The sequence below is a fragment of the Dermacentor andersoni genome, chromosome 4 (assembly GCF_023375885.2).
Source record: "Dermacentor andersoni chromosome 4, qqDerAnde1_hic_scaffold, whole genome shotgun sequence".
In the NCBI taxonomy this organism is placed as follows: Eukaryota; Metazoa; Arthropoda; class Arachnida; order Ixodida; family Ixodidae; genus Dermacentor; species Dermacentor andersoni.
Window position 1 is genome coordinate 93,001,191 of NC_092817.1, and position 26,565 is coordinate 93,027,755.

The window sequence follows — 26,565 nt, forward strand, 5'->3', positions numbered from 1 at the left end:
ATTCTTGCCCGTTCAAAATAAAAACCGGGCCTAATGATACATTAGAGGCCATCGTAATTGCCATCAAGCCGGGAAAAAAAGAAAGAAAAGCGTGCTGGTATAAAACGAAGTGACGAAGAAGAGAAACGCCACGCCACGAGGACCAGCTAAGGTGTGAGAAGAAAAGGAAAGGAATGCATCGTTTCTCGTGAGGCCTGCACGGGCGAGCACGGACTACGCGAACGCCTGTGTGCCGCCGCAGCAGCTGCCAGCCGAACGAGCCGAGAGAGCACAGGTACGTGACTTCACATGCGTGACTTTAACCGCTTTCTTCGGGGCGGCGTCCGCCTGCAAGCACCACGCGACATGCGTTCGACGTTGACATTCTTTTTTTCTCGCGCGGGCCTCGCCGAGCCGCGCCACTCCATGCGCTGCGTTCCAAATCCACAGACTATGATATGACCCGCATTCGGACAGTCGTTGTTCAGCGTGTAGATTTCTCTTCTCTTTATTGAACTTACCCTGCTGTTTGAATTTTATTCGCAGTACCTGATATGAGTAGCTAGCAATTCTTTTTTTCGAGGTACTTTTTTTTTTTCTACGACGCGCTTTTACGATGCCTACACCTTGCGCGTTTCTGCAGAAGGGTTAGCGGCGGGTTGGGTCCCTTCTTCCGCGTTTCTTGCAGCGAACAGGTGAATTGAGTGAGTCAGTTCGACTTACCTTGTACTACTGCGATTTGCTTTTAGTGGCGGTTGAAACTGCTCGCGTTGTTTTAAGCGCATATCCGTATTTTTCTCCCTGTTTCTTCGGACATCAGTTCGTGGTCGATAGCTGAGACTGGTTGACGATGCCTTGTCTTTTTGCAAATCTACGTGCAGCTGGTCCAGGCACATGTCCAGCGTTCACAGCACTGCTTCTTTGATTTAATAAAGTATCTGGTTCTTTTTCTTTTCAATAGATTTTTTCTTCATAAGCCATATAGCTTTGGTTAGTAGGGCTAGCAGCTAACTAGTACAGTAGGCAGGACCATGGCTGCGGCGCTCCTGCCGGTGGTCTCGTAAATTCTGTTCAAGGTTTTTGCTTCTCATGGCTAGGTTTCTGCGTCGCTGCTGTAAACAAAATTCTGTTTATTTTTGACAGCACGAATTTTATGGCCTTCTAAGATTTTGTCTCGACACTGTTAGCGTTAGGGTGTGTCGAATATTGTGTCAACGGTCTCTCTCGTAGTATATTCCTATCAGATTTTTCTTGTTTCCTTCACAGATACGACGCCGACAACTTTAAACTTCCATTTTAATGCCCTTTCGCTTTTGTTTGTTTCCGAGGCCTCGTCCACGTGTTGTGCCTTGTAATCTAGCCAGCACATACGTCAGCTGTAACCTAAGCCCTGCTCAGCTGGTGTGGACTTTATCGATCTTTATATAAGTAACTAAGCAATTCCGGCCGTTGCCTCTCCTTTCATGTGGCTGAGCCTTAACGAGAATTCATGAAAATATATTTTGTGAAATATCCTTCTTTTGTTTGCTTTTTCCTGCATTTATTTTTTTGTTGACCTGGTTTTGAGTTTGCACAGCTTTTTGTTTCGAGACGCTATCCAACCTGACGATTAGCTGTTACCTACTTATATGAACGATCCTAGCATTAGAGCTTCTTTTATGAACACTGATAGCTCTTACTTTTGACCCTGATTTATATCTTACGGTAAGAATAAACGTTTTACAGCCGAAAAATAGGGTTGGACTCTCCATAGGCTATAGACTATACGCGACTTTCATGGCTCGGCTATTAATAAAAATTCAGGAACGAATTAAGACTAGCCCCGTTCCATTTTTTTTTACCGTGGTAGGCTAATCCAATTTTCTTCGGTACTTCATTCCATTCACCACTTGGTTTTCTTGAGAAGCTAATTGAAGGATTTTGTTTGAAAACGTGATAAACCACTATTCTTAGTATTTATTTATTTATTTATTTATTTATTTATTTATTTATTTATTTGGACCCTTGTGCGACGTACATATAAAGCATATTTTTACAATATGTCACCATGCCCCGCCAGACAGTTTCGCTAGGGGCTATGTGTCCTGCTTACCTGAACGTAAGACGCTTATCTGCAAGTGCATCTTTCTTACTTAAGTACCATTTTTCTTTAGGAATGCCGTGACCGCGTTGGTTTGTTAGTGGTTGATGTTAGTGGTTGATGTTAGCTGTTTGTCGCTAGTGCCTACGAATGTCGAAAGGTTATTGTTGTTGGTATGTCGTTTGCAATTGATCAGATAAAGTTTCAAGCAACCCACTATTGTTTTATTGAGCTGCCAGTCCATTCGAAATATTAGAGGACCGTGCTTACAAGCTTCTTGCTTCTATGTTAAGAAGCATTCTTCTCCAGATCCTGCATAACTGATTTTACTTGACATTGAGCTGGAAAGTGGAAGCAGGAAAGTTAGTTGATGGCTGTCGGACGATAATAAACATGATCCGATTCAACTTGTTGAGCTACGTGCTGTTTTCAATTCGTGCTTAATTTCTGCATCACTTGTGACCCAACTGCGCGTAGCCGTGCATTACTCCTGTTTAGCTGCAGGTTTTTTTTCCGAAAGGGTGCGAACTCGTGGATCACCGCATTACTTGCGACTTACGTGGCTCATCCAAGAGCGTCGCCCTTTGAGTTCGTCGCAGTTTATGCGTACTTATTCAACCCCTTTCTTCGGAACCATCGAGCTTTAACGTGCACTCAACTCGCCATCAACGCTTCATACCAGATTACTGAAGATCTGACCTGAGCGCAAATTACCGCGGCCGTCAACGGGGGCACATGACAGGGACGAATAGTATAGGGAGTCTAGCTCGAAGGCTACCTCACCGACCTGTGCCTTCGCGTGCTGTGCCCGTATCTGGCGGGGCGCAGGGCGTCAGTCGAGTGCGATGTGCGACAAGGCCGAGCAGGACCCGGAAGCGACTGTACTGACCAGCAACCCGGCCTCAGAGACCGACGAGCGCCAGAACTCCTATCCGGAGTCTGTGGACACCCTAGGCTCGTCACCAGTGGCGTCAGAGAGGTAATTACCGTCCTCTCATTATACGCACGCGCGTGTCCACGTATTTGTGAAGCAACTGTGTTTTAAGGCAAGAATTAACGATGTCATATTCAATTGTGGGGCCTAACGTCCGAAAACTGCACAGTTGCTTATGAGCGACGCCATGGTGGTGGGCGCCGAAATAATTTTGGCCATCGGGTGTTCATTAACGTGCACCCTAAACACAGTACACGAGCGGCTTTTGCATCCCGCATAGGAATTCGGCCACCGCTGCCGCGCATCGAACGTGCGACATAGCGCTCAGCAACGCAACACGTTTCTTTCGCACGCTACATATTTGGCGCTCAGGATCAGAGTTGTCAGAGCTCTGCCAGAGTTGTTGTCTAAGGGACGTACAGACATTGCTTTTAACCTGTTACAAGACTGTTATCACGGGAAGGTCGCAAACTTTGTGATATGCAAAAAGTGAAATGCGTTATTATATCGCTTTTATTTTTATTTTTATTTATTTATTTTTCGATGCTGGGACGCCTCAGCATTGTGATCCTTATGAGAAAATGACTAAATGATGCAAAACAAAACACGATGTCATTTTTTTATTGTCGTATTCGCTTCGCCGTTGGTAGGGCATAAATTCAGATAATCTGCAGCCTCATGCTGTGCTTACAAGTCTGAAGTCGCAGCACACGAGCATCCATAATTCTGCGCTGAATGGTTCCTGCGGTCAATCGCCATGCTCAGGGTGTGGTGCTCTCTTCTTCCTAGGTCCTCCATATGTCATTAGCCTTGTCACACCTCACTCTTTGCGTCATCTGAGCCTTCGTCTCACTATTGACTCGCCTCTTAGGGTTTTGAGAATTTCCTGCTCCACGGCCAATGTACACTGCACTCATCTCACTAACTCATGGTCCCTCTCACTCTAGCTAGCTGTCATTCTGGTAATTTTCTACTCAACAGCCCTAACACACTTATGTTACCGTCTACTTGCATTGCGCGCCTGCCAGCACTTATGCTGCCTTCTATAATAACTTGGAGCAAACGTGCAAACTAAAGGCAACATCAGTCCAGTGGTAGCGCGTTCATGAAAATACACGCGGCCTCTTCCTTTTCTATGCAGAATCTGGAGCACAGTATGGAATGCTCACCAACGCAATGGCAACGCGCTGCATAAATACCACTCCACTGCCACGTTGTCTACAGACTGTATTAACTAAAGGACTGCTGAAGTGAAATTATATTATGTGACGCGTACGAGCATTTCAAAAAATCAAAGCTCCTTCCTTAAAGAAAGATGCTTGAACGCCAAGCTTTTCCCCAATGCAAACTAAATCAAAATCAAAGTCAATGACCACGCAACGAGCCCAAGAAATGCTGAGCGACCCGATGCTATGCATATGTGATTTGGTTGCTTGTTTACAATTGCAGTTTTCGAACGTTGACGTTGAATGAAGACACATTTCGTTAAGTTGCATAGCCTTTATTTTAGACCATGTAGCCGTTGATTACACGCACACTCTCACACTTTCATGGACGACTCTACACTTGGGTTCACGTACGGCAGCCTCTTCTTCTGCGGTGGGCTGCACCCGCGGTCTACCCATGGTGAAGGCGGGGAATGCATTGCGTGACGCGCGCAATGCAATGCAGATATATGCAGTTCGTCTGGGTAGCGTAACGTTCGACCATCTTTCTAGGTCCTAAGACGAGCCCGTGTTCACGCGCACTTGCTGACTCCGGTAAGCAGGGAAGATCAGCTAATCGCGACAGGGGTGGTGTCATGCCTAGCAGACGCATCTTGCGCTTCCAGTGAACTTTGTGCGCATGCGCTACTCTTGCTGAGCTCGTCGGTTCGCGCCGTTATCAGGCACTGAACGACCGGCCAGTCGACGCTGGCGCGGTACTGCGAAAGTAACTGTAGTGTTTACGCAGATGCGTAAGTTGGCTTTTCTGCAGTGCGTTTTCGGCGCTCACGGACGAATCAGCGAGACGTAGAAAGCTTTGCTTTAAGACAACTGTAGAATGCTCAGACATTAACAGTGCTCCTGAATCATCTCGAGATCTTCTACAGCTAAACCGTAGAAGAGAGCGAGCCTGCAATTTTCGTTTTCTTTTTCATGGCGCAGAACGAACAGTCCAAACACAGCGAGCAGTTGCAACAGCGCAAGTTCTTCCAATCCAAGCGCAGTAAGCGAGAAACCGCAGTTTTACATCGAGGTGGACGCCAGTTCTATGGTCAACTTGAAAGCCGGAACCCAGTACACATTGGTACCCTTGGATTCGGATCAGGCGACGGCGGCTGCCATACCACCCTCTGGCTCCATCGCTCAGACGCTGTGAGTACCCACATAAAGAAGCAACAGTTCTATTTTTCTATTATACGCGAAAGGTTTCAAGGGCCAATAGCTAGGCTTCTTGCAAATCGGGAGTATCTTTCTACAGCTCGACAGAGCTTTACTACTCTCTAAACAGGCTAGGGTTTACAGATGCGAACATTGTGACGATTATACACAACCGCCGCATTTTCTTACAATAAATTTTAGCAATGGTTAGGATGTCTAGCCTAATTTTTGTTAGGTGTGATGATGGTTCTGATGCTATTAAAATTTGTACACTACACTCAGTACGAAGTGTTTTGCTCTACAGATGCTAATTTGAAAATGCGCACATTTAATTATAATCACCATGCTTGGAGCGTGTCTTTCTTGCTTTTGCTCCCAGTATAAATCTTATGTACTTTCTAGGTCAATGCAAAAAACGCGTCTCAAAAGATATAGTAAGATCCTTGGACATTACGTGCCAAAACCACAATTTGATTATTAAGCATGCCGTAGGAGAAGAACTCTAGAATAATTGAGACCACCTGGAACATACACCAAATGCACGTTACACTAGCAGCTTTTGCATCGTACTGAAACACAGCAGCCGCGGCTGTGATTTGATCCGGCGCCTTTTGGCTTAGCAGCCCTACGCCATAGCTACTACTCTACTACGGCGGGTTCCTCAAAGGCCCTTCACTGGCGAATCCACATTATGGGTTGATATTCTAGCTGGGCTGCTACACGAGTCGATGCGGTATTTGTACCTTCAGATTTAATAATATAAAACATTGTGCAAAAGCCAAGGTACTTCAACCTCCTTCCCGTCTAGCGTATTTCTTTTCTTGTTTCTTTTTGCATGACATAACTATGCTGTTGTGTTTCGGCACTGTTTTGGTGCCGCTTGCTTTCAAAATTACGTCCTAAGGAAAAAATAAATACAATTTTAGAAGGCGACTCGCACATCTTAGTTATGTTCTACACAGAAGACATAACGGTGTACATTGGTCTTTGTACTTGAACCATGTGTTATCTCACGTGTAACGTTTACCAACTTTACGTTGCTAATTAGGATACCACATGTTCATAAACACATCAATGCCTTGCTTGCTGAAACCGTGTGACAACTACTTCTTTGAGACATCTGTACATATCAGACACCCATAGACTGAACGCGAAATTTCAATTTATAGTAAGTTAACTATTCTAGGATGGAAGAACGTTTGTCAGTTTTGTCAGTCACGCGTAAGTAAGTAGCACTGTCAGGATATTATTCGCGGGCTATATTGTTATTAGGCAAACCATATTTCGTTAAATAATCCCGGTGGGATTTACTTGACTGCCTTTGATAGCTTCGTGAACGACTCAAATTAAGATGTATTGCGTAAAGGTGGAGGCATTAGGTTCTGTATCGCTGAAAAGGGTGCTTCATCATGCCATACTCTTTCCTAGGTTTACATAGGGCGTTTCTTGCTGTTTCTTGATGTTTGCTTTTTTTTCTCAGTGCTTGGGGCCGTACACTAGACGGACGATTGCCTGGTGAAGAGCCAACCGGAAACCCTAGAGTCGTCTCGAAGGTAGGGCAAGCACTCCTAATTTTAGCGTGATTGATTGATTGATTGATTGATTGATTGATTGATTGATTGATTGATTGATTGATTGATTGATTGATTGATTGATTGATAAAATGATTGATTGATTGATACGTTGGGTTATAGTGGACTGCTCCAGAAGAATTCGGACTCGTTCTAATGCTTTCAATTCCAAGTGCAAGAATCGATTCGATGAACTGAGTACATCCCTACAACACGGCCATATTATTTAAAAAGATGTTTTCACCATAGCCCGTTTCTCAGTTGTATATAAGTATTTCATCTTCATACAATTCTTATTTCTTTGTCGCCAGTACTTCATTTTATGTTGGGTCACTGTCGCTCTCTCAAGCCTTCAACATTAACCCAAACGCCATCCAGTTCATTCCTCTAGTTCTTGTGTTCACATTTTCCTTGGTATTGCCGTTCCACTCTTTTTTGTACCGACGTTGTTGTTGTGCGAGAATGATCTGTTTTAGCTACTGTTACGATTCCTGAACTGCAATAAACCGCAACTCCTGCTCATATGTCCGCAAACTGACATTTTCAGGATGTAGTTGCTCGAAACTGCTTCCCTGGCAGACCTTAAATATATCTTGGGATTATCGTTTCTGCCGCTTTTATTTTGAATATGTTACCCCTGCTAACATTGTGCGTGCTGACATCAGTTCGCGCGGTGAATAAATTCACTTCCACAGAATGGGCTGCGTGAAATAATCCTATAGCCTGTTACAATATCAGCCTAGCCAGATTTCTACGTCGAAATCGCTAAAAAGTGAAAGTCCATGGTTGAAATAGAGAAAGCTACGTCGTAGGGACGGACGAAGGCTTTTTTAAATAGAACGACAATCATTCTAGTCGGTCACTTTTCTTTTTCTTTTGTGCACACTTCCGTGCCTCGCTCCACTGAGGTATCCTCGTCTTTCTTCTTACGAGACGACAGCCATTCTGCTGGATTCAACAAACAGCTCAATTCTGCATAGAGCAAAACTTGGTTTAAGAACCATCCTGTCGGCTTGGTTGGTTGGTTGGTTGGGTCTTTTATTGGAAATCGTTATTTGCTTCATCTGAGTCACTTTGCGGCAAATAGGTAGGTGAGCTCCTAACTTCCCTCATTTCGGGCCTCTTAATGAAAAGAAGTGCGCGGCCGACGGCGGAATCAAACCTCTAGCTTCCAGCACAGCAGCCGAATACTCTATTACGTAACGCTCTTCTACAGCGAAGCTGTTTATGCGGACCCGGTGCTGTCGTTGTCGGAGTTCACTAAAACTATCATCATCAGCAATGGCTCGAGCGTCGTCGTCTTCTTCCACAGCTGGCTAGGGTAGTTGGTGCCCCTCGGCGCTACCGCGCCCGTGCCACTGCTCCCGCGTTCGTCGTCGTCGCAGTCTTCCACAGCTGGCTCCGTTGCCGCTCGTCATTGCAGCGTAGAATTTCACTTCTATTCTGTCGTCGTAATGGGGAGGTCGCGTTTACGGTGGTATGAGCCACTGCTTAAGGGGGTATGAGCCATTCATTGTCTCACGGATTGTCATTGTCTCAATGCCAGGCGGATGCTACTAACCACGCCACCGAGAAAACTCGAGACATCGAACGCAAGCGACAAGAGCGAAGTGCGGGTGTACCGTCACTGACGTCGTTATCTCCATCGCTGCCGAACCCGTGTGTAATCTAATTAAGAAACACAAAGACGTCAATCGTCAAACCAATCCAACCAATCGTCAAATCGATTGCAGCACCCACACTTCCTTTGGGGGGCCTTGCGCCCAATATACGGAGCTTTAGATTAGTGGTTTCGCACATTCCAATCAAGCTACAACTATGGGGAGACCACCAGCAGTGCGTACTCGTGAGGAACAAACTGCCTACCGCGAGCGTCAGCTAGGGTTGGCTCGTGAACGGGCTCATCGTCGTAGGGCCAGCCTCACGCTAAAAAAAAAAAAAAAAATAACTGAGAACCTCGAAGAAATCACTCCTAAAAAATGCTCACCACGCGAAGCATGCAAAAGCGAAAATGAGGTAAAAGAGTGTTGAAACAAAACAATTACGACATCGACTGCTTGCGAAGGACTTGCATGGTGTAAGAGCGATCTGTGAGGATTACAGTCTAGGTGCACTAGGTCTAGGGCTAATAGTTTCGTTTGCACACTGTTTTCGCGCCACTTAGTTCGCATTCAAGCGAGAGGCAGCACGAAGGTCAATTCGCTCGCTGCTGCTTCCGCGCGTCCTCGCTCCATTGTTTCGACAGCGAGTTCTTCCGTGGTCATCAGGTGAGATGTGTTCTGGTTTACTTGAGCGCGCGTGACACCGCGCTTCCTAATTTAGTTAGTAAGCGAATGTGTACAAGCTTATACGGCCGATAAAACTACTATCCTTACTTCGTATAGCTGTGTATTAATTTGTTATCGCAATCGATGCTTCGTCCTTCGGGGTAAATCGCAACTTTCTTTTCTTTCTTTATTGCCACATTTACAATTTCTTAAGCAAGCACACAAATATGAATACGGCGAATAACACACCCTCTAGCCGAACTTCAGCTCTCGCGTTCTTTCTAAAATGTTTTCATCTACGGAAGGTTTTCGACACACGCATACTCGCCTCGTGCCAAAGCCAGCTAGCACTTTGAGACCAGTTTGGCACGTGCGCCACATGCTAGTTTCTGGCATTCTTCCCTCGGGGCATCTTGCGCTTCGAGATACTGCGTTGACCTGCCGCCCAGCCTTCGGGATCGACCAATGTTCCCCAGTCCTTTCCCCATTGCAGCTAACACGACAGCGACTGTGCACCATTGTACTACCTTCACGATCCACGTAGGTCGAACAGGTTTTCTTCGACGGAGCACAAATTTCTACGTCCTTTTAATATAGATGACATGACAGACATAAGTACGTACGATTCTGTAAACATTTCGTCGCAGGTGACGTGATAATCCCCGTGTTTCTCGCTTACGCTCCCCCCCCTACCTACAACTACGCACTAGCCAACAATCGGCATGTAGTAAGCTCGCGTTGAATGGTCGGAGCATAAAACATGCCGTGACCGTCGTACGAGTGCCGTCGCCGTCGTCCTCGTCTTGCTGCTGTCGTCGCAGACGCGTACGCTCGCATCACGCGCACCAACTGCTCGATTTTCACAAACACGTTCGTCTCCCTAGTAGCTCTTTGCGGAAGCCCAAACAATGCTGGATAGCCAGCCGCCTGCAAAACATTCCATATAACAGCAATTCCAACAGGGCGTGGGATCTGTATTGCCTTTTTTTTTAAGATAGCAGCTCATATTTTAATTGCACCCACCGTGTGGTTTGCTAGTCGCTTTTCTGTAAGCGAAAGGTGGCATTCACATCAAAGTGGCGCTAAAGCTCTTTTGAAAACGGGGTTAACAAACCGTAATTACCTTCGTGACTGCCTGATCGAAGCCTGATCACGTGAGCCTGATGCTCGGGCTATCAAGACAGCGTCTCAATGACAATAATGATGCCACCGTGATAGTCCAACACAAATTTCGATGCGTTGTAATGTCGCCGTTAAAGCGTGAGCCAAATTTGGGCACTTTCACGCAGCTGGGAACGTTTTGCGTTTTACATCGAATGGCGCTAGATCATGATCTCTGGTGAGCATACTCGGAGCGCTTCTGCCAGCGCCGGTGTAGCCTTTCAAGACGCCAGCCACTTGGGCCTCTTACAAAATTAAGCATTTCGAGACATTATATACGCGCCTGCACTTTGATGTGTGAAACCAGACTGAGTCCACGCGCAATGAAGGTAGCTGAGAACTGCACGCGTACGTCCGTTCGTACTCGTAACTGCCCAGTCACGTATGAAAAATGCAATTACCTACTCCGCTGAAGCACGACGTTCGTGCATAAATCAGTGAAGGAGATCGTCTCGAAACCACAGTGTGTTATACTAAAGGCTAGTCCATCAGCTGGTTACGTCGTGTTGTCTGCTGCTGGCTACAGAAGTTTTAGCACTGGTTCCCCGTTATCGATCGACGTGGAAGTAAATGCAATGTCTCTATACTGACTCGACTGCAAGTCGAGCGAGAACCTCCAAGTTTATGAAGCAGTTAACGCCAGAACTGAACGCAGAGCCCGTCATCAATGAAAAACAAAGAAAAGACCGTGTCGCAGTAACGTACAGCTGGCGTAGCGTTGGTGGCAATAGCTCTTCAAAGGAAGATTTGATTGCCAGCAACTCTTCCACTAAAAATGTATTCAAGTACCTCGAGTAGGACGATATGCGCTATGTACGACCCCTTAATGTCAAGCATCTTCCATAGTTTGAATGTCAAGCACCTTCCATGAATATGCAAAGGCAAGTTCATTATCTTTTCAGGTTCATGCAAACTCTTCCTATTCCACGAAACTTCCTCCTATTTGAAGGTCTGCGTGCAAATAATTTGCTTGCGTGTGCACTCTTTTGCATGCTAGCTTACGCGATAGTCAAATCAAAGTACTTTATATCGGATGCAACCTTGATCGTGGCGCCACTCAAATTTTAAATTTTGCTTGGCGGCTCGGAGTTACTTTCCGTGTGCAAAAGATTAGTACTGAGTGCGTTAGCCAGTGCCGTCTCTCACCAAAGTCGCTGATGTGGAACATCTTTTTTAATCGAACCGTGAACATTTGACCATGTTGGTATACCATTACTAAATACACGTTCGTACTGCAAGTACAAGAGGAAGAAGTCTTCACTGTTCTGTCAAGCCCGTCTTGACTATTATTCCTTCTTCCCCATGTACTTGCGCTACGAATATTTCATTTGTAATCGCCGCTTAGGGTGTAGGCAAGTGGCCAATAAATCATAATGTCATACCTCACGGGGTCGGTACGGTAGCGCGATTAAATGACGGGACAAAAGAAGACACATAGGGACACACACAGCGCTGTGTCTTCTTTTGTCCCGTCTTTTAATCGCGCTACCGTACTCCCCTTGAAGACGCATTACCAACAAGCCCACATTGCAACCCTCGTGATACCTCACGCCATCAAAGCAATCGAATCTGAGGCCCTCGCTATGCACTGAGCGAGACTAAGGTGTGAATCTTCTCGGTATCGTTCTTCCTTTTTTCCATCGAGCAGTTTCCCGTGCAAACTAACTGCAAATGACTTTATCTTGCAGAGGGCTACTGCTCGAACGAAGCAGTGGCCCTCAGAACGAAGCATTCGCCAACACAAAGGATAGTGCCTTACTATTTGAGGCCTGAGCTGGTGGCTTGAGGGCAAAAACATACCCGAGAAAACATTTGAAACAGAATGAAGCATGTGTATGCTGCCGTGAAAGATCGGAGACGACTGATCACATTCTAATGGAATACACAGATATCCACGTAGCCGAGCGGAACATCTACCTTCAAGAAGCACTGGGATTCAAAGCGAGCACGAGCAGTAATAGTCGGAGGTCGAGATAATCAAGGGGTGTTTAGAGTATTGGTGGTAAAAAATAAACTGAAGGAAGCAGTCGATAGGGCCGCGGTTTTACAGGCATAGGTAACAATATAAAGGTAGAAGTCTTAATAAAGAAAAAAAAGAAATTGTCAGCTTTACCCGAAGGCTAAGCATCGAAAGCGATAGCATTGGTTAGCGTTGCACTGCAGATGTTTCAGGAGGCTGGCGTGATGAGACAACACCTCCTGTATGCTTGACAAGTATATAGGAGGTGTTGGATGAGCTTGCCAGTAGCGCTACAGGTATCGCCCCACGAGATGAAATTATATAGGAGGTGTTGGATGAGCTTGCCAGTAGCGCTACAGGTATCGCCCCACGAGATGAAATTAACGGAAAACACACAGGCGCTGCTCGGCACCATCGGTGCTCTGCGCGTTCCAGTTGGACCCTGGCTGAGCTTGAAGGGCAGATTTACGGAACCAGGCGTTTTCTGGGTTTGTATCTAGAGTAGCAGAGCAGAGGACGCCTAAGCTTCGCCTAAAAGTGGAACGCGATGGCATTAAGAAATCCCTGACTGCTTCTCAAGCTTCCCGGTCAGTGCACCTTATGTAAGCCTAATATTTACCGGGAAATGCTGGTAGCGAGCGCTACGCACGAAGGCGAGCTTTCTGGTGAAATAGCGGCCGCTTGCGTGGGCCCATCCCGGAGGTAGTCCGGAGCCTCACCAATAAAATTACATCATTTTGAGATTTATGTTACTGTTTCACACTTTTAATATTTCAGTCTTAGAAGATTTAGCATAAATGGCAAGTGCTGTTGGTGTTTTGTTTCATGACATTTCTTTCTGGGCTGTCATTCTGAAAATTCCGAGAATTAGCCTTGTAAAGAATGTAAGACAAAGTACGAGCCACTTTAGTGCCGTATAGAATGCTTCGCCGCCTCAGACAAACACCGCCGATTTGAAGACCTGGCAAGTTACGCTTGCACGTAAAACAGAAATGAGATAGGCAAAATGCTGGATGCAGTAAAAACTGATTAGTTCGAGTAGACTAGGTGACATCTGTCACCGGCCAGTTTCGAAGGGGATGACTCTTGAAATCATTATCATCGTCATCATCGTCAGCATCAAAATCGTTATGCATGATGTGTTCCACTTCTGGCATGTGCAGGAGGAGCTGACCAGTGACGCGTTCGGCCTGGACCAGGGCATGATGAGTTCTTTCGACGGGCCTACAGTGGCGGCTGGCAAGACCGAGGAGCCAGACACCACGCTCGACGCGGAGTTCGAGGGCTCCGAAGACAAGATGACGTACACACCCCTCATGACCGTCTCTCAACAACAGCAACAGCAGCAGCAGCAACAGCAACCACAGACGCATGACGCAACCGCTGCAGCAGCTGCTGCCGCACAGATGGTAAGGCTGTTTTCTTTAGAACTTGGAAAACTGTCTAAGACATATTAACGTAACCGGTTGCAGATCTGCGTGCATCTAGGGCATCAAACTAGCTGCATTACGAAAAAATATGTGGGCCATTGTGCCATGAAAACCAACATTCCTCAACATGGCCGCCAGCGGTAACCGGCATCTAAGGATTTGCTGACTCATACATAGAAGTCTTCGATTATCACTTTGTTTTCTCAATATAGTCGTGTTCAAAGAGCTGCGGTGGACGTAACAATTTGTCACCCTTCGATACTGCAGCCTTGTGTTCTTGAGACTAATTTGAAAAGTTTTTTATCGCCAGAAAAGCCGAGTACCTGCCTTTCTTCACCTTGTGTCCTGTCTTCGTAGCTCTAAGCAGTTAATGCATCGCCGTTTTTCGTTTTACTGTGCCCTTCGGGAATGATGAAGATTTCAAGTGACGAGTTATGTCGTCGTGTCAAAATAAGGTCTACATTATGCACTCTCGACGAATAGCCTCTAACATACTGTCACTTGCGGTCTGCCACGAATATATTTGCAAGTTATCAGAGGCTTTATGTGACAAGAATGTGGGAAAGCAATAATGTGCTTTAATTCTAGGACCTCATCAATGACCTGAGAGTCATGATTATTTTATTACCAGAGACATATGATCGTAAGCGGTACATGGAATTATATGGTAAATGGTAGATTAGAATGCAATGCAATAAATATTTGTAATGTGGCACACCAGAAGAATTCATAAGTTATCTCGTTCGCCAAGATTATTTTCGAACTGCTTCGTCAAATGCGAACGCAAACACACAGAAACTGTAACCTATGAAAACTTACTATACATGAATATATGGCCCCTCTTTCTTGATGCCGAGGAATAATGCTAAGATACGAAGAGTTCTAGAATGTGTGTTTCATGTGAGAGCTACCTTCAACTTGTTTGGCAGTATTACTAATGTGTAACGCTTGACTTGACTGCTTCTGAAAAAAAAAATGCTCCGGAAGTGTGCTTTCGAGCGCAGTCGCGGAGCATCCGAGCTAACAAACAACACAAATTTGAATGGTCATTATAGCATTGCAATAACAACCCAACAAATGGGACACAGCGCCATTGTCATCAGTCTTAACTGTCCTGTACCATTTGATGCACATTCATTACAAAACTGAACTCGAACTAACCAACCCCCCGCAATGCTCTTTATCGATGCATCCAGGAGATACACCAAATCTGTCGGTGGCTTTGGTAAATGCACGGTTTATTTTGGTTGTAGCTACTTACAGAGGTGCGACACCAAAACGCTGATTTGAAGCATACAAGCTGATGTGTGTTAATGTATTCATGATAACACGTGCAAATCTTTCCCTCTTGCTATTCGAGGAACTTACATTGGCACGTGAAACTTGGAAAAAAATATTCGGCCGGGCGCATGTTGTTAATGCCCCTTGTTTATTTTGAAGGCTAGGAAAAGAGGCCTAATTGCAGGAAAATTAACACAAAGATATTTACCCGAGACGAGTGTTGAGTGTTACCTTTGCTATCATTTTTCCAGGCTGCCAATGTCGCCACAACTGTTAATAGCAGCGTGGCTTTGGTTGGCGTCATGCAATATGTTGCAGTGATCGTCGGCAATAGTTATTATTTCCGTTTCGGCAAAATATGCTCCTTTTTTCTGAACTCGTCCTCTCCGAAACCCTGTTCGGTAAACAGCTAAAAGTGACGGCCATGGCAAGCGTAGGTAACAAATATCTTACCGAACGAAATAATTCTAAGTGTAATTTTCCAGAAAAATTGTTTTGTCAGAAGACTGAAGTAGGCTCAAGGCTACTCGGTCTATTCCACAATAGACAGCAGATTGCTCTGAAACTTAGTCCTAAAGAAGGCAACAAACTCTGCGTAAAAGTTTAATAAAGCTGTAACAGCGCGTTTGCAACCCTCTGCCGACGAAGCATTCGGTAGACAGATACGCTAAGACTTCGGGAAGCTTTTTCCTTCTCCGCATATTCCCCTTCCCTTCTTTGTTAAAGGGTTGATGCTTGTCATAATAGTAGCCTCCAGAGAAATATTCGCATGATCGCAAGTCATTTAGGCCACACAGTTAGAGAGACTACACAATAAAATATGTTGGCAAAATTATTAGATAACACTTCGTAGTGTATAAACGTTGTGCCACAATGACGACACACGCTACCAACAAATTCACAACTTCATTTGTTCCTCTCTACCGCAAAGTGGAGATCTGAAATTCTTACTAGACTATCGAATACTCTGCTTTCGGTCCGGCCTTACAATTGTGTGTCGTTTATTTCAATTTAGCGTTTAGTGAGAACATAATTGAAATTTAATTCTCGGGTTTTAACAGCCAGAATCAGGATCTGATGGAGGCACGCCATACCGGGTGACTCCGAAATAATTTTAACACCCTGGGGTTCCTTAAGGTGCATTTAGGTCTAAGTAAATAAACGTTCTTGCGTTTCGCCCCCATCGAAAAGCGGCCGCCGCGGCCAGGATCGAATCAACGACCTCAAGCTAGAGCTCAGCAATGCAGTGCCATAGCCACTAAACCACATACCGCAGCGGGTATCAGAACATAACGAAATAATACACTACGCAATTGAAATCCCCATTACTCAAGAATCGTTGGCGGGAACTCGTGTCAAAGAAAATAATTTTAAAATAAAAGACTGGTGCTTTTGTTGGAAGAAAGAAGCTTCTATGCCCAGAAGCGAAACATAAAAAAATAAGAATTATGTAGACTTAGACAGAATAACAAGAAAATAATCCAAAGTTATTAGGCCGGCTTCATTAGAGCCCATATGCCTTAATTATACTTAAAGGTTTCACCCACCAGCCACGCTGCACGATCCACTTCCCGAAGGGCATTCACCCCCCGTGCATGCTGTGAGAGTCGAAGAGTGAGTAACGACGCCCCACCCCTCATCTGTTAATTCCAGTGCTCGGTGAAGAAAACGGTAGTTAAGACGGTGGCAACGCGTTCTCCGTGTGTGCGTGCTTGCGCGCAGCAACACGTCACCAGCGGCTACGACGCTGCCGCGCTGCGCTACCGACACCCGACGTCGCCCGTGTACGTGGCACCACCGCAGCACACGCTCCAGCACCAGACGGCGACGCCCTTCCTGGTGCACCCTAGGGCCAGCTGGGCCCCTTTCACGGGCACCTCGACTCCACAGGCAAGTACTGCAAAGGCGCGCAGCGCTACTCTAGCATGGCCTTCGAGATTTGGCCGCGCACCGGCGCATGCCACCCGATATCGGAGGCTACGCTTCCAAGAACATTGTTGTTATGGCAGAAAGAATAGAGGAGGACTTGGCGCTGCAATCGTTCAGCCACTATGGAAATCGAGGGTAACGCAAATATTTTTTTAATGCATATGCATTCTTTGACGAGTATCCCAACGAAACCTCTCTGTCACGCGAAAAGTATAATGCCTTGTATCCGTCTAAAAAATGCGCAGTTTGAGAAACTAGGACTTTTAGTCATTATAATAGTGCAATTTCGATTATTGGTAGCTTTATAGGCGACAAGAAGCAATTGAAACAAAAAAAAGGAATCGAGAGAGAAACCATTTTTGCCAGGTCGCCTTTAAAGCTTACTTTTTGCATTGCGGGCATGCGTGCCAAGAAGCCTGCTGTGGAGCTGCAGAATATAAACATAAGGACTGATTGGTACCATGTGATAACAGTATAATAATAATAAATTATTGGTAGCGTGAAAAAAACTGGGCACATTGCCGTTTTCACGTTAAGGTCGCAACAAAACAAGTGAGAAACAAAAATACAATTTAAAACAAGGGGGGAAAAGCAGCTTGGTGAAACCTGAGGTGAGGGCGTTCCGGCTCAGTTGATATAATCGCAGTGAAGGGGCCATGCACCTTCCTGGCAACTCACCACTTCAGTAGACTGATTTCATTTCTTTGGCACCCGAAAAATGATGTGTAGACATGCGTAAGCCAGGAAAAACAAGTAAGCAAAAGCGAAGTGACAGCTGAGCCAAAGAATGATTACTAATAAGTAGACTATTCTCAGAATTGCTGAACTTTTTTTTTTCTATGACAGGGCAGACACTTTTGTGTGTACATTGAAGCCTCGTTTATTTTTCTCACTTTCTTTTTCTTGAGTAACCCATACGTGTAGTGTATATAGCGTAGATGATTGATGTGGCATGATGAACCAGGTGATGCATGCTAGTAGTTATAAGCATGATCAGCATGTCGTTTAACCGTTACATTTACTGAGCCACTCGGTGCATGTCAATTCTGAGTTAGTGAGATATTTAGTGTGGCAGACCATGTGGTATGTCGTAATCCTGATTAGAATAAAGGGAAAAGGGTGTATGCATTGTAGATAGAAAGATTGCGCCCGTCATATTGGAAGATTTCTTATCTAGTTATTTCATGCTAGCTTCCAGATAGAGCCGACATGTATAAGGCCGAAATCTTGGTCGAATTTTTGTTACATCGGTTTCAAGTGTCACATATACGTAACTGTTCGTGGTGAGCTGAAGGTTTTGTTACTTTCCCCACGTGTGCGATTGTACGATTGTGTTGCATGACTTCGGCCCCTGTCTCGTCACCGCGAACCCACAGGCAAGAAACAGTGGTAATCATAATCGGCACGACTTTGTCGCACGCGTGAACTTGACGCAAAAACGTGCCTTCGCCCGCCAGTGCTCAGGCGTGCACACATCTACTGGCGCACGTGTAGGCTGTATGAACCATTGACACATCCAGCTTGTACACGTCTGCCCTGAATGGTGACTAGCTCAAGGTGGTGGTTTTCGTATTTGTTGCCTACATTTCCATAGCTTCTTGCGCGTCACTCTGAGTCAACATGTATCTGCTAAAATGTTGCTGATATTTTCGTTTGCTCGCAATTTCGAGTATTACCTACAACGATCCAAATCTCTGAAGTTCTAGTATGCAAACATGCAACGCAAAGAGGCAGAAAATTCGCTTTGCCTTAGAAGCACTTGTGCATTTGCGCAATGTTTGGGTACGTTCGTTTTGATGCTGTTCCATTAGAGACAAGGCACCCCTTCACTGATGCCTGTAAGCATCTGCAGGTACAAGCTTTGTTTTTGCATGTCGAATCGTCGCACAAGTGTCGCGTGTTTTGGGTTCTGCAGGGCCTCAATGTGGTCTTTCTTTCGCGTTTGACAGAATAGTCTTAGCCAGCGAGGTGCACTCGGGTTTGTGCCTTGTCTATACTCCTTTGTTCCTTGCTCGTTATCTATAGGCTGCCTGAGATTCATTATTCCTAATAATAAGCGATTTTGCCACGCACGTTGTTCTGCCGAGATTCGACTCTGCAGCCGGAATCAAAGTGACACCGTGTCCAACAGCCTCCATAATTATCAACTACCTCCAGGACTAGTTCGTCATGCAGCTAACTACGCGCTCCACGCAGAGACGCCAAGTACAGCTTTAGTGCTACACCAGCGGTTAATAATGATGGACTTGAAGACATGTACGTTTATGCAGCTTTTTCAATCTGCTGCTTAACTAACACACACAGGGCAGCAGTAGATGCTGCCTGAATCAGCATCCAACTAGCATTAACGATAGTATCACGCACAACTCAAGTTCCGAGTATATGCATGGCAGACAAAGTTTCTGCGCATTGTTGTAAGGTTCCTAGTATATGCACGAGAAAAATCCAGGACGCAAAGCATACGTGAACGACAGAGACAGTTCGAATGAAATTCCATATAACGCGCGATATTCCGTACGTTGTTTTCATTTCTAAATGATCGCTTGTGATTTCTTATTGAGACAAGCATTTCTCCTTCAGTGTCCCAGCGTAGTCTTATTTCAATTCGTAGTGTATTAACACTGCTATTGCAAGGAATCTGAGACAACGACCGGCTAAACGTTTCGCAGGCCTCGAGGACGTCCTTCAGCAGGTAAAGTTGTCTTCTCTACGGCAAAACACAGTCATTTCTTTTCATCTTATGGCGTGCTCATCCTTCACCTCTGCTTTCGTTCTTGAAGTCCTTCGTTTTCTCGCATTTCTTTGTGGGGGGAGGGGGGGGATACAAATGGCTAGTGCCGCTACCCTGAGAATTATTGAGACTATGGAAACGGCGCATGTCAGTTTTTGCATGTCATATCCTTTTTTCGTCTCTGGCATTAAAACTTGTGTTCTCATCAGATCACCGTTTCCATGCTTCGTTATCAATTTTTTCTCCTGCCCCCTTTCCTCAACCCCACCTCGTTCCCCCTTACGAACACTGATTTTACGTAGCGGTACTCACCAGGTATGGAATAGGCGACGCCTAGTGCGCACCTGTACGATCCATGTGACACCACTGCAGGGATGTCCTCTTTGCCCTCACCAAGTCACTGTAAGCCACATGCTTTGAATCTTTTTTATTCACTGTATCATTGAAGCATCTTGTGCCATGCAAGGTCTGACTCTGTACCCCATCCCATTATCATAATCACGTTTTAGACATTCATTTGTTGTGCCTGATAACAGTGTATGAGAAACTCGTGGCTTTCGTATGTTATAATAGTAATGCACTATGAAATGTATTTATCTGTGATTGGAAATTGACCATAAATTTGCACTAAAATGAACGTGTCACGCATACGGCACCTCGGCACAGCCGCAAATAGATGCCCGTATTCATAAGTTCTCGTGCTAGAACTATCCTTAAGGACGCCAGCCATTCGTGGTATTGAACGTATCATTAGCGAAGTCGACTGGCCTGTGAAGAATAGCATTAACGAAGAAAAAGCTTCGTGAATGCAGCTCCATGGTCCACTACTTATCGCGCGGCTGCCCTACAGCTGATGCTCGTCATCCTGGGCCTTGAGCTTTTCATCAACTGAAAATACTACCTTGCTACATTGAGTCTCAGGTTCACCCTATTCGCTGAACCCTAAAGGCAACATTGCTAAGCTTGTTTTCAACAGGTCAAGCAATATATCTGTTCGTAACAACAAGCACCGGCCACTCGATATGACGAGCACTCATTACAGAAAGCTGCCAAGCAATGGCACAGTCCAAGGGAACTAAAATCCGTGGGAAATCAGCCCAAACTCACACGAGATAATCACTCAGCTGGCCCGCCCTTACGTGGCACATCTCTCGCGATGAAGGAAAGCTTATGAAACAACGCACTTGTGTGTGAGAGAGCCAAATGTGTTTACGCACATGCGTTCCTTTCATTTATCGGCTGTCGTTTTTCATACAGTGACCTGTTTTATACATTTGTAGATAAGCAGTATCAATTCATTCATTTCGTTACAGCCATTCCTTCCCAGATAAATTAGAGACAGCGTTCCCCAGAGTTTACTTCATTATCACGCATTTGGTCATGTAGCTCGCTTACCATTAGACCGCTGGCTTCAATGAGGAAGAGCCTGCTTTTCTTCTGCAAAAAAAAAAAATAACACTTCATCCTTTCAAATAACACTTCGATGAATCTAGACATGTTCGGCTCTGGAAAAAACTGGCCAGTCCTCAAGGCATCTCTCACAGTAAGAATACTTAGCACCTGTTCATAGATGAACCTAATCAAATTTTCGTAGAAATGCGCAATTATTACAGTTCCTAATATATCTCGAAGCTGTCTTGCGTTCAACTAATGAGAGTTCGAACGTAATCTGGTGCAAGTTTTGTGGACTAAGATTGCAATACTGGTACTGATCGCATTTGCTACTGAAGAGACAGGCTTTGAGCACTGACCGGCTGCAATTCCGAAATTTGAAACTTGACTTTTGTAGAAATATAAAATTGCCTATAGTCATGATCGCAGATTTCGTAAAGTTCATCGCTGATATTCTGTTACTGCAAGCAACAGCTTCCGCGTGAACCATATTGATAAAGAGGCTGTTCCTCCTTCGAGCAGGTTGTATGCAATCATGACAGCACAACCTCTAGCACAATAACACCCACGCGAACTGCACTGCCCGGTAAACCTCCCTGCGCGATAGCCAACATGTCATTCGGCGCTCGCAGCAAGAATAAAAAAATGGCCAACAGTTCCGGTGCACGACTTGCGTTCTGAATGCACTGCGAGATGCCGAATTCGCACTTCGATAGTAGTAACATTTCGTCTTGGTTGGCCGCGTTTGCTTATATTTTCCATATAAGGTTTGGCAAATCGATCCCGCCTACGAGCCGCATTGCCATTCCCGCCCCCAGAAGTTGGGGTAACGAGAAGTCTTTCGTTCGTAAGAACTGGTTCTACTGACCGGTCTCTTTCGCTAATATGTTCGTTTTAATGATGGCTGGTACCTATTGTTACGAACGGCGTTCGTGTACGAAGCGCTTCGTTAAACCTGATAACGACGGTGATATCACTAATGGCATAATTCTCGAACGTATATATTAGTAAGTGCGGCCTCTGGTTACTTTAGCCATCAACTTTCTGGACTTGTGCGGTGAACATGGACGTATATTGAACCGTCCATCACTGGAGGAGGCCCCGTGCGTGTGGCACGTAGTATGGCTGAAAAGTGTCGCGAGATGAGCAGGAGAAAGTTGAGCTCTCTTGCTCCACAGTGCCTTGTGGACTTTGCGCCGGAGGCTTGTTTAATGGAACGTCACGAGGTTCTTGTATGCATCAGAAAAGTATTTGTGCCACACCGCGTTGAGCCGAGTCACGCTGTCTACACGCGCATCACCTTGGGGGGGTGTAGTATTTTGATATTACCGTGTGCTCCAAGTACGGTAGCGCTAAAGACACTTTCTGGAAGCCAGCTCCAGATTAAGTCATTGCAAAGTCCTGAGCAAGAATTCACTACCCATGATACAAAGTTGTAATGCGGTGTGGCGCTTTCGAAAGCGTCACCTCGGGGTCACCAGTGAGTTTTTTTTTCTACTGGTTTATTTTTCTTTCTCAAAAAGCGGGGAGAGGTGCGTGAAAGGTCTTTCTCAGTGGAGTGTAGGCGCCGATCAAAAGCAACCCTTGTTATTTTATCGTGATCATCATCGGAGGTAATCCGCAGTAGGACATAGCCTTGTCCTGCGCCAATTGTGTCCACCCTATACATATGAACTAAACATCGCATCACTTCTCTCTCTTGGTTCGACTCATTTGTGAGAGTTGTTTTTGCGTGTCTACTTTTGTTACTTCTTGGTTGGATCACAGGAGATGTGTTGAAGCGATGTCGTTCGCGAGAACTTCGATTGTATTCTGAAAATAAAAGTAAAACTGTGATTGAGTGTGATGGTACTGTTCATTTCCAAGAGACGCTAGCAGGAAATATTAATATAGCTAGATCGATATATTACGTGGTTCAGAAGTCTGTCGCTTCCTTTGGCAAACATTTCGATGGCAATGGTCTGCTTGGAGCCACCACCCTCGATAATGGGTCGGACGACTGTGCATAGAGCTCTGCGCTCCCCCAAATGGCCCCGGCATAGCCTTGCAAATAGAGAACAATTATACTAACAGAAAAGTGCAGCAAGTTTGGGTACGTTGGAGTAATGCCAAAGTGGCAGATAAACAGCGCGAATAAGAACGTGGAATGAATGTAACCACCAGTTCAAATCGAGGTTCTTTCACCAGTAATCTCGCATGATAAGATGTATACGTCAATTCCTTCTCTAAGTACACGTCTTTCTTTACGCTGGTTATGCATCACCATGCAAGTATACGGACACATGCCCTTTATACTGGGCTCAATGGTATGCGGTAGGCTTTAAAACAGGACAGAAGAAATTGATCAAGGGAGGGAAGCGAATTTCCTCAGCATCGTCTTCCATAAAAGAATACATAAACAGTGGCCAATATGGTCATCCTTGTAGATTCCTATACAGTCTAATAGTCGTTATCTCATCTGCTGTTCCTCTACCTCTGCAAGAAGTGTCAGTGCCGCACATTGTTAACACCGCCTTCTCGCTTACAAAAGCTGTGGTGTTAGCTAAAGTGACGCTTTGAACATTATAGCCTCATAGTTCAGATTTAGCAGGTGCTTCCAGAGCACTCGGCTCTTTTTTTCTTTTTTTTTTGGCCGTATGAAGAATGATAGGAGAAATATTCGAGCGTATTTTGTGAAGCTTGGATTTTGCCATCGGCATTACTAAACTTCCTTGCTATTATTTTGATTGGCGATCGATTCGGCATCCATCACTTTGCGATGCTTTTGCGCCATAGAACGCAACGAAACATCGCCAGACCATTGCTATTGGAGCTACGAACACTGACCATGCGCGAAAGAGGCGGCTTGGCTCTGCGAGACATGGGCGTGGCCCCTAGTGTGTTTGTATGCTCGACTTTTTTTAATGTACTGGCCCATTCAGTGCTGCTGGCGTACTGATTGTGGATACCCTGGAGGAGCCAACATCAGCAGCCCGTGCGAGGCCCTACAGACTCGGGTATGGCACTCCCAACAAAACACTGCAAAGTTAGCGGGCAGGCGAAGGCGCAGAAAGGCACAGCGGCCAAGCGAGTTCCCAAATTTGGAGACTAATTTTATCATAAGAAAAGTTGTCTCTTTCTACGGGGCCCTTTTTCTCGTGATAATTTTGTTTTAGTAGAAATTGGAGATAAACTTAAGACACTTTCTTTAATAGTGAACATTCTCTTTAGTGCCTCTTTACTTAAACCAGAATAATTCTAGTTTACGAAAAGGCTCGTGGTAGGGCGAATTCGTGCTATATCGTTAATTGCGTAATGTGTCGTTCTGGATCGCATGACAAGACAGGAAGCCGACAGACGCGGGCGACATTAACGAATAGCCGTAACTGCTGTTAGACGGCGAGCTACAAGATTTGCGAAAGATATGCTGACGATCGCTAACTAAGAACCGCTTGTGTCGGCAAATACGACATGGCTACTTCCTTCCATGTCCTTAGGTGCGCACATTCAGGAGCGATAAATATGACGTGATCCCTAGAGTACGTGTGTCATCACCTTTATGCGCCTTTGCCTGCAAGCACCATTTAGGTACGGGCATAGACGGCTTGCACGCGATGTCACAAAAACCACACTAGAAGCACCACTCAAAACCCGTTACCCAGCGATAGAAACAAGTGCCGGTCTGCGCCGGATGGTTGTGCATCTTTTAACTGGGACACCCCAGATTCGCAGTATGAGCCGCATCGGTGTGTGGAACTGTGTCTTGAGCTGTTGAAATTGAAGTCGCAGTCTTCCCAGGGCTTCGAACTTTTCACCGTGGCGGCTGTGATCGTGTCAGTGCAAGCCGTCTTAAATAACCCCATGGAGACTTGGAGAGTTGGAATATAATTTTTTTTTCTGTAATTGCAGGCCCAAGTTTGTTTACAGATGTCCGTTGCCTGTCTTCGTGCAGGCTTACCTCCCCATGACGTCGGCCGGTCACTCCGGCACGGCGGCCGGCGCGGCAGCCGGTCTCGCCGGCGGTGCCAGCAGCAGCAGTGCTACAGCGACGGCCGCCGACAGCGGCCTGCACGCCACACTGGGAGCGGACGAGGTGACCTCGGCCGGTGACTTCAGTCGTGGTGCGGCCGGAGATGCCGCGGGCGGCGACATCATGGGTGGCGTGACCACTCGCGTGGCCAACATGGGACAGATCCAGCACATGGTTGGCCCGCTGGACAACGTACCGTACTACATGCCTTTCAACGGCCGCGAGAACCACAACGAGAAGGAGCGAAAAAGGAGGTGCTTGCTTTAAGACTGCCGCTGTGCTGAACCAATCACCGCGCCATATGATGGGCCTGTATCGCATATGTAACATACATTTTGGCTGTTTCGACTGTTCATGTGCAAGTGTCGCTAAGCGTGCCTTTGGTTCTGTGGAGGAAAGTTTGTGGAAGTTTCACAAAAAAAAGAAAGGACCCGTTTATTCGTAGTCTACGCTCGAAATCTTTATGTATGCAGCTTTATGTATAATCGTAATTGAGCGCCAATCAAGTTCGAGCTGTGTGCCTTGGTCACTTCGAAGTAGCTTCCCCACGCCAGGTGTAGTCCCTCAGTTCTTGTCACCGATGTTTTTTGCTGGTACAAAGCGGGCGTGGTGCCACTTTTTATATAGTATCTGAGTAAGTACTCACGCTAGCCCGCATTGGATCAGAGCGCACAATGACGCCCAATAAGCTCTGCGGAATGCCTGTACATTTGAGTTTATATACAAATTGAATTTCAGAGTGCGGATGAAATTGTTACTGACTCGAATTATCTGACTCGTAGGACATGAAGCATTGCAATGTCTCACAAAAAAGCAAGAGGAAATATTGCCATGTGTGCACGAAATTTTTGGGATGGAGATACACCAACTATCATTTCAATGTATTGTGCTTCTTTCTTGATTTACATCGCTCCAACTTTTTACTACGTTTTTAAACACTTTATTCGAGGAATTCTTTTGTCCTCTCGCTTTCATTGTTTGTCGATAGTCTTACATGTTAAATGTGTCGAACATCATTCCCTTTTGAAACTCTTGTTCCATGCCTTGCAGTCGGCACAAAAAATTACTTTTCTACCGCCCTACTATATACACTGTTCGAGATATATTGGAAGGCCGCACATCAGGGACCAAACCGAAAGGCCCGCGTTGCTTATGTCATGTCAGAAGGTTCATATGGCTTGAAGGCTGTAGCAAATATATATATATATATATTAATAAAGGAGCACAGTCCCCGAGCTCGAGCCTCTGCTGCGCGCCTGATGCTGCCGATGCTGCTGACTGCGCGCACGTTCGTCATCTTCCTTACCATATTATATATATATATATATATATATATATATATATATATATATATATAGTCTTTGCTAAAACTGCTTCCGAAATAAGAGCTAATATATAGGGAAGAAAAAAGTGACAGATGTGACAGAAATGGCGAAACAAGTGTTAACTCCGGAATAGCTTGGTTAAAAGAAAATAGC

At 45.5% G+C, this 26,565-nt stretch overlaps 1 protein-coding gene across 7 annotated transcripts in view; it reads left to right on the plus strand.

Annotated features, from left to right (window-relative positions):
- Positions 1-119: 119 nt before the first annotated feature.
- LOC126536479 (uncharacterized) overlaps positions 120-26,565 on the plus strand; it is a 34,161-nt gene continuing 7,715 nt past the window's right edge. Inside the window, exons 1-9 of one of the 7 annotated variants that reach the window (XM_050183459.2) lie at positions 120-274; positions 2,888-3,038; positions 5,141-5,350; positions 6,837-6,909; positions 13,479-13,724; positions 16,680-16,916; positions 20,002-20,088; positions 24,000-24,074; positions 25,010-25,341. In XM_050183459.2, the coding sequence (XP_050039416.1) occupies positions 2,905-3,038; positions 5,141-5,350; positions 6,837-6,909; positions 13,479-13,724; positions 16,680-16,916; positions 20,002-20,088; positions 24,000-24,074; positions 25,010-25,341 (1,394 nt within the window). In that variant the 5' untranslated portion in view covers positions 120-274; positions 2,888-2,904. Of the gene's footprint in view, positions 275-357; positions 684-2,887; positions 3,039-5,140; positions 5,351-6,836; positions 6,910-13,478; positions 13,725-16,679; positions 16,917-20,001; positions 20,089-23,999; positions 24,075-25,009; positions 25,342-26,565 lie in introns of those variants that run through there. The other 6 variants (XM_050183460.2, XM_055074037.2, XM_055074038.1 and 3 more) reach the window with 6 other exon arrangements.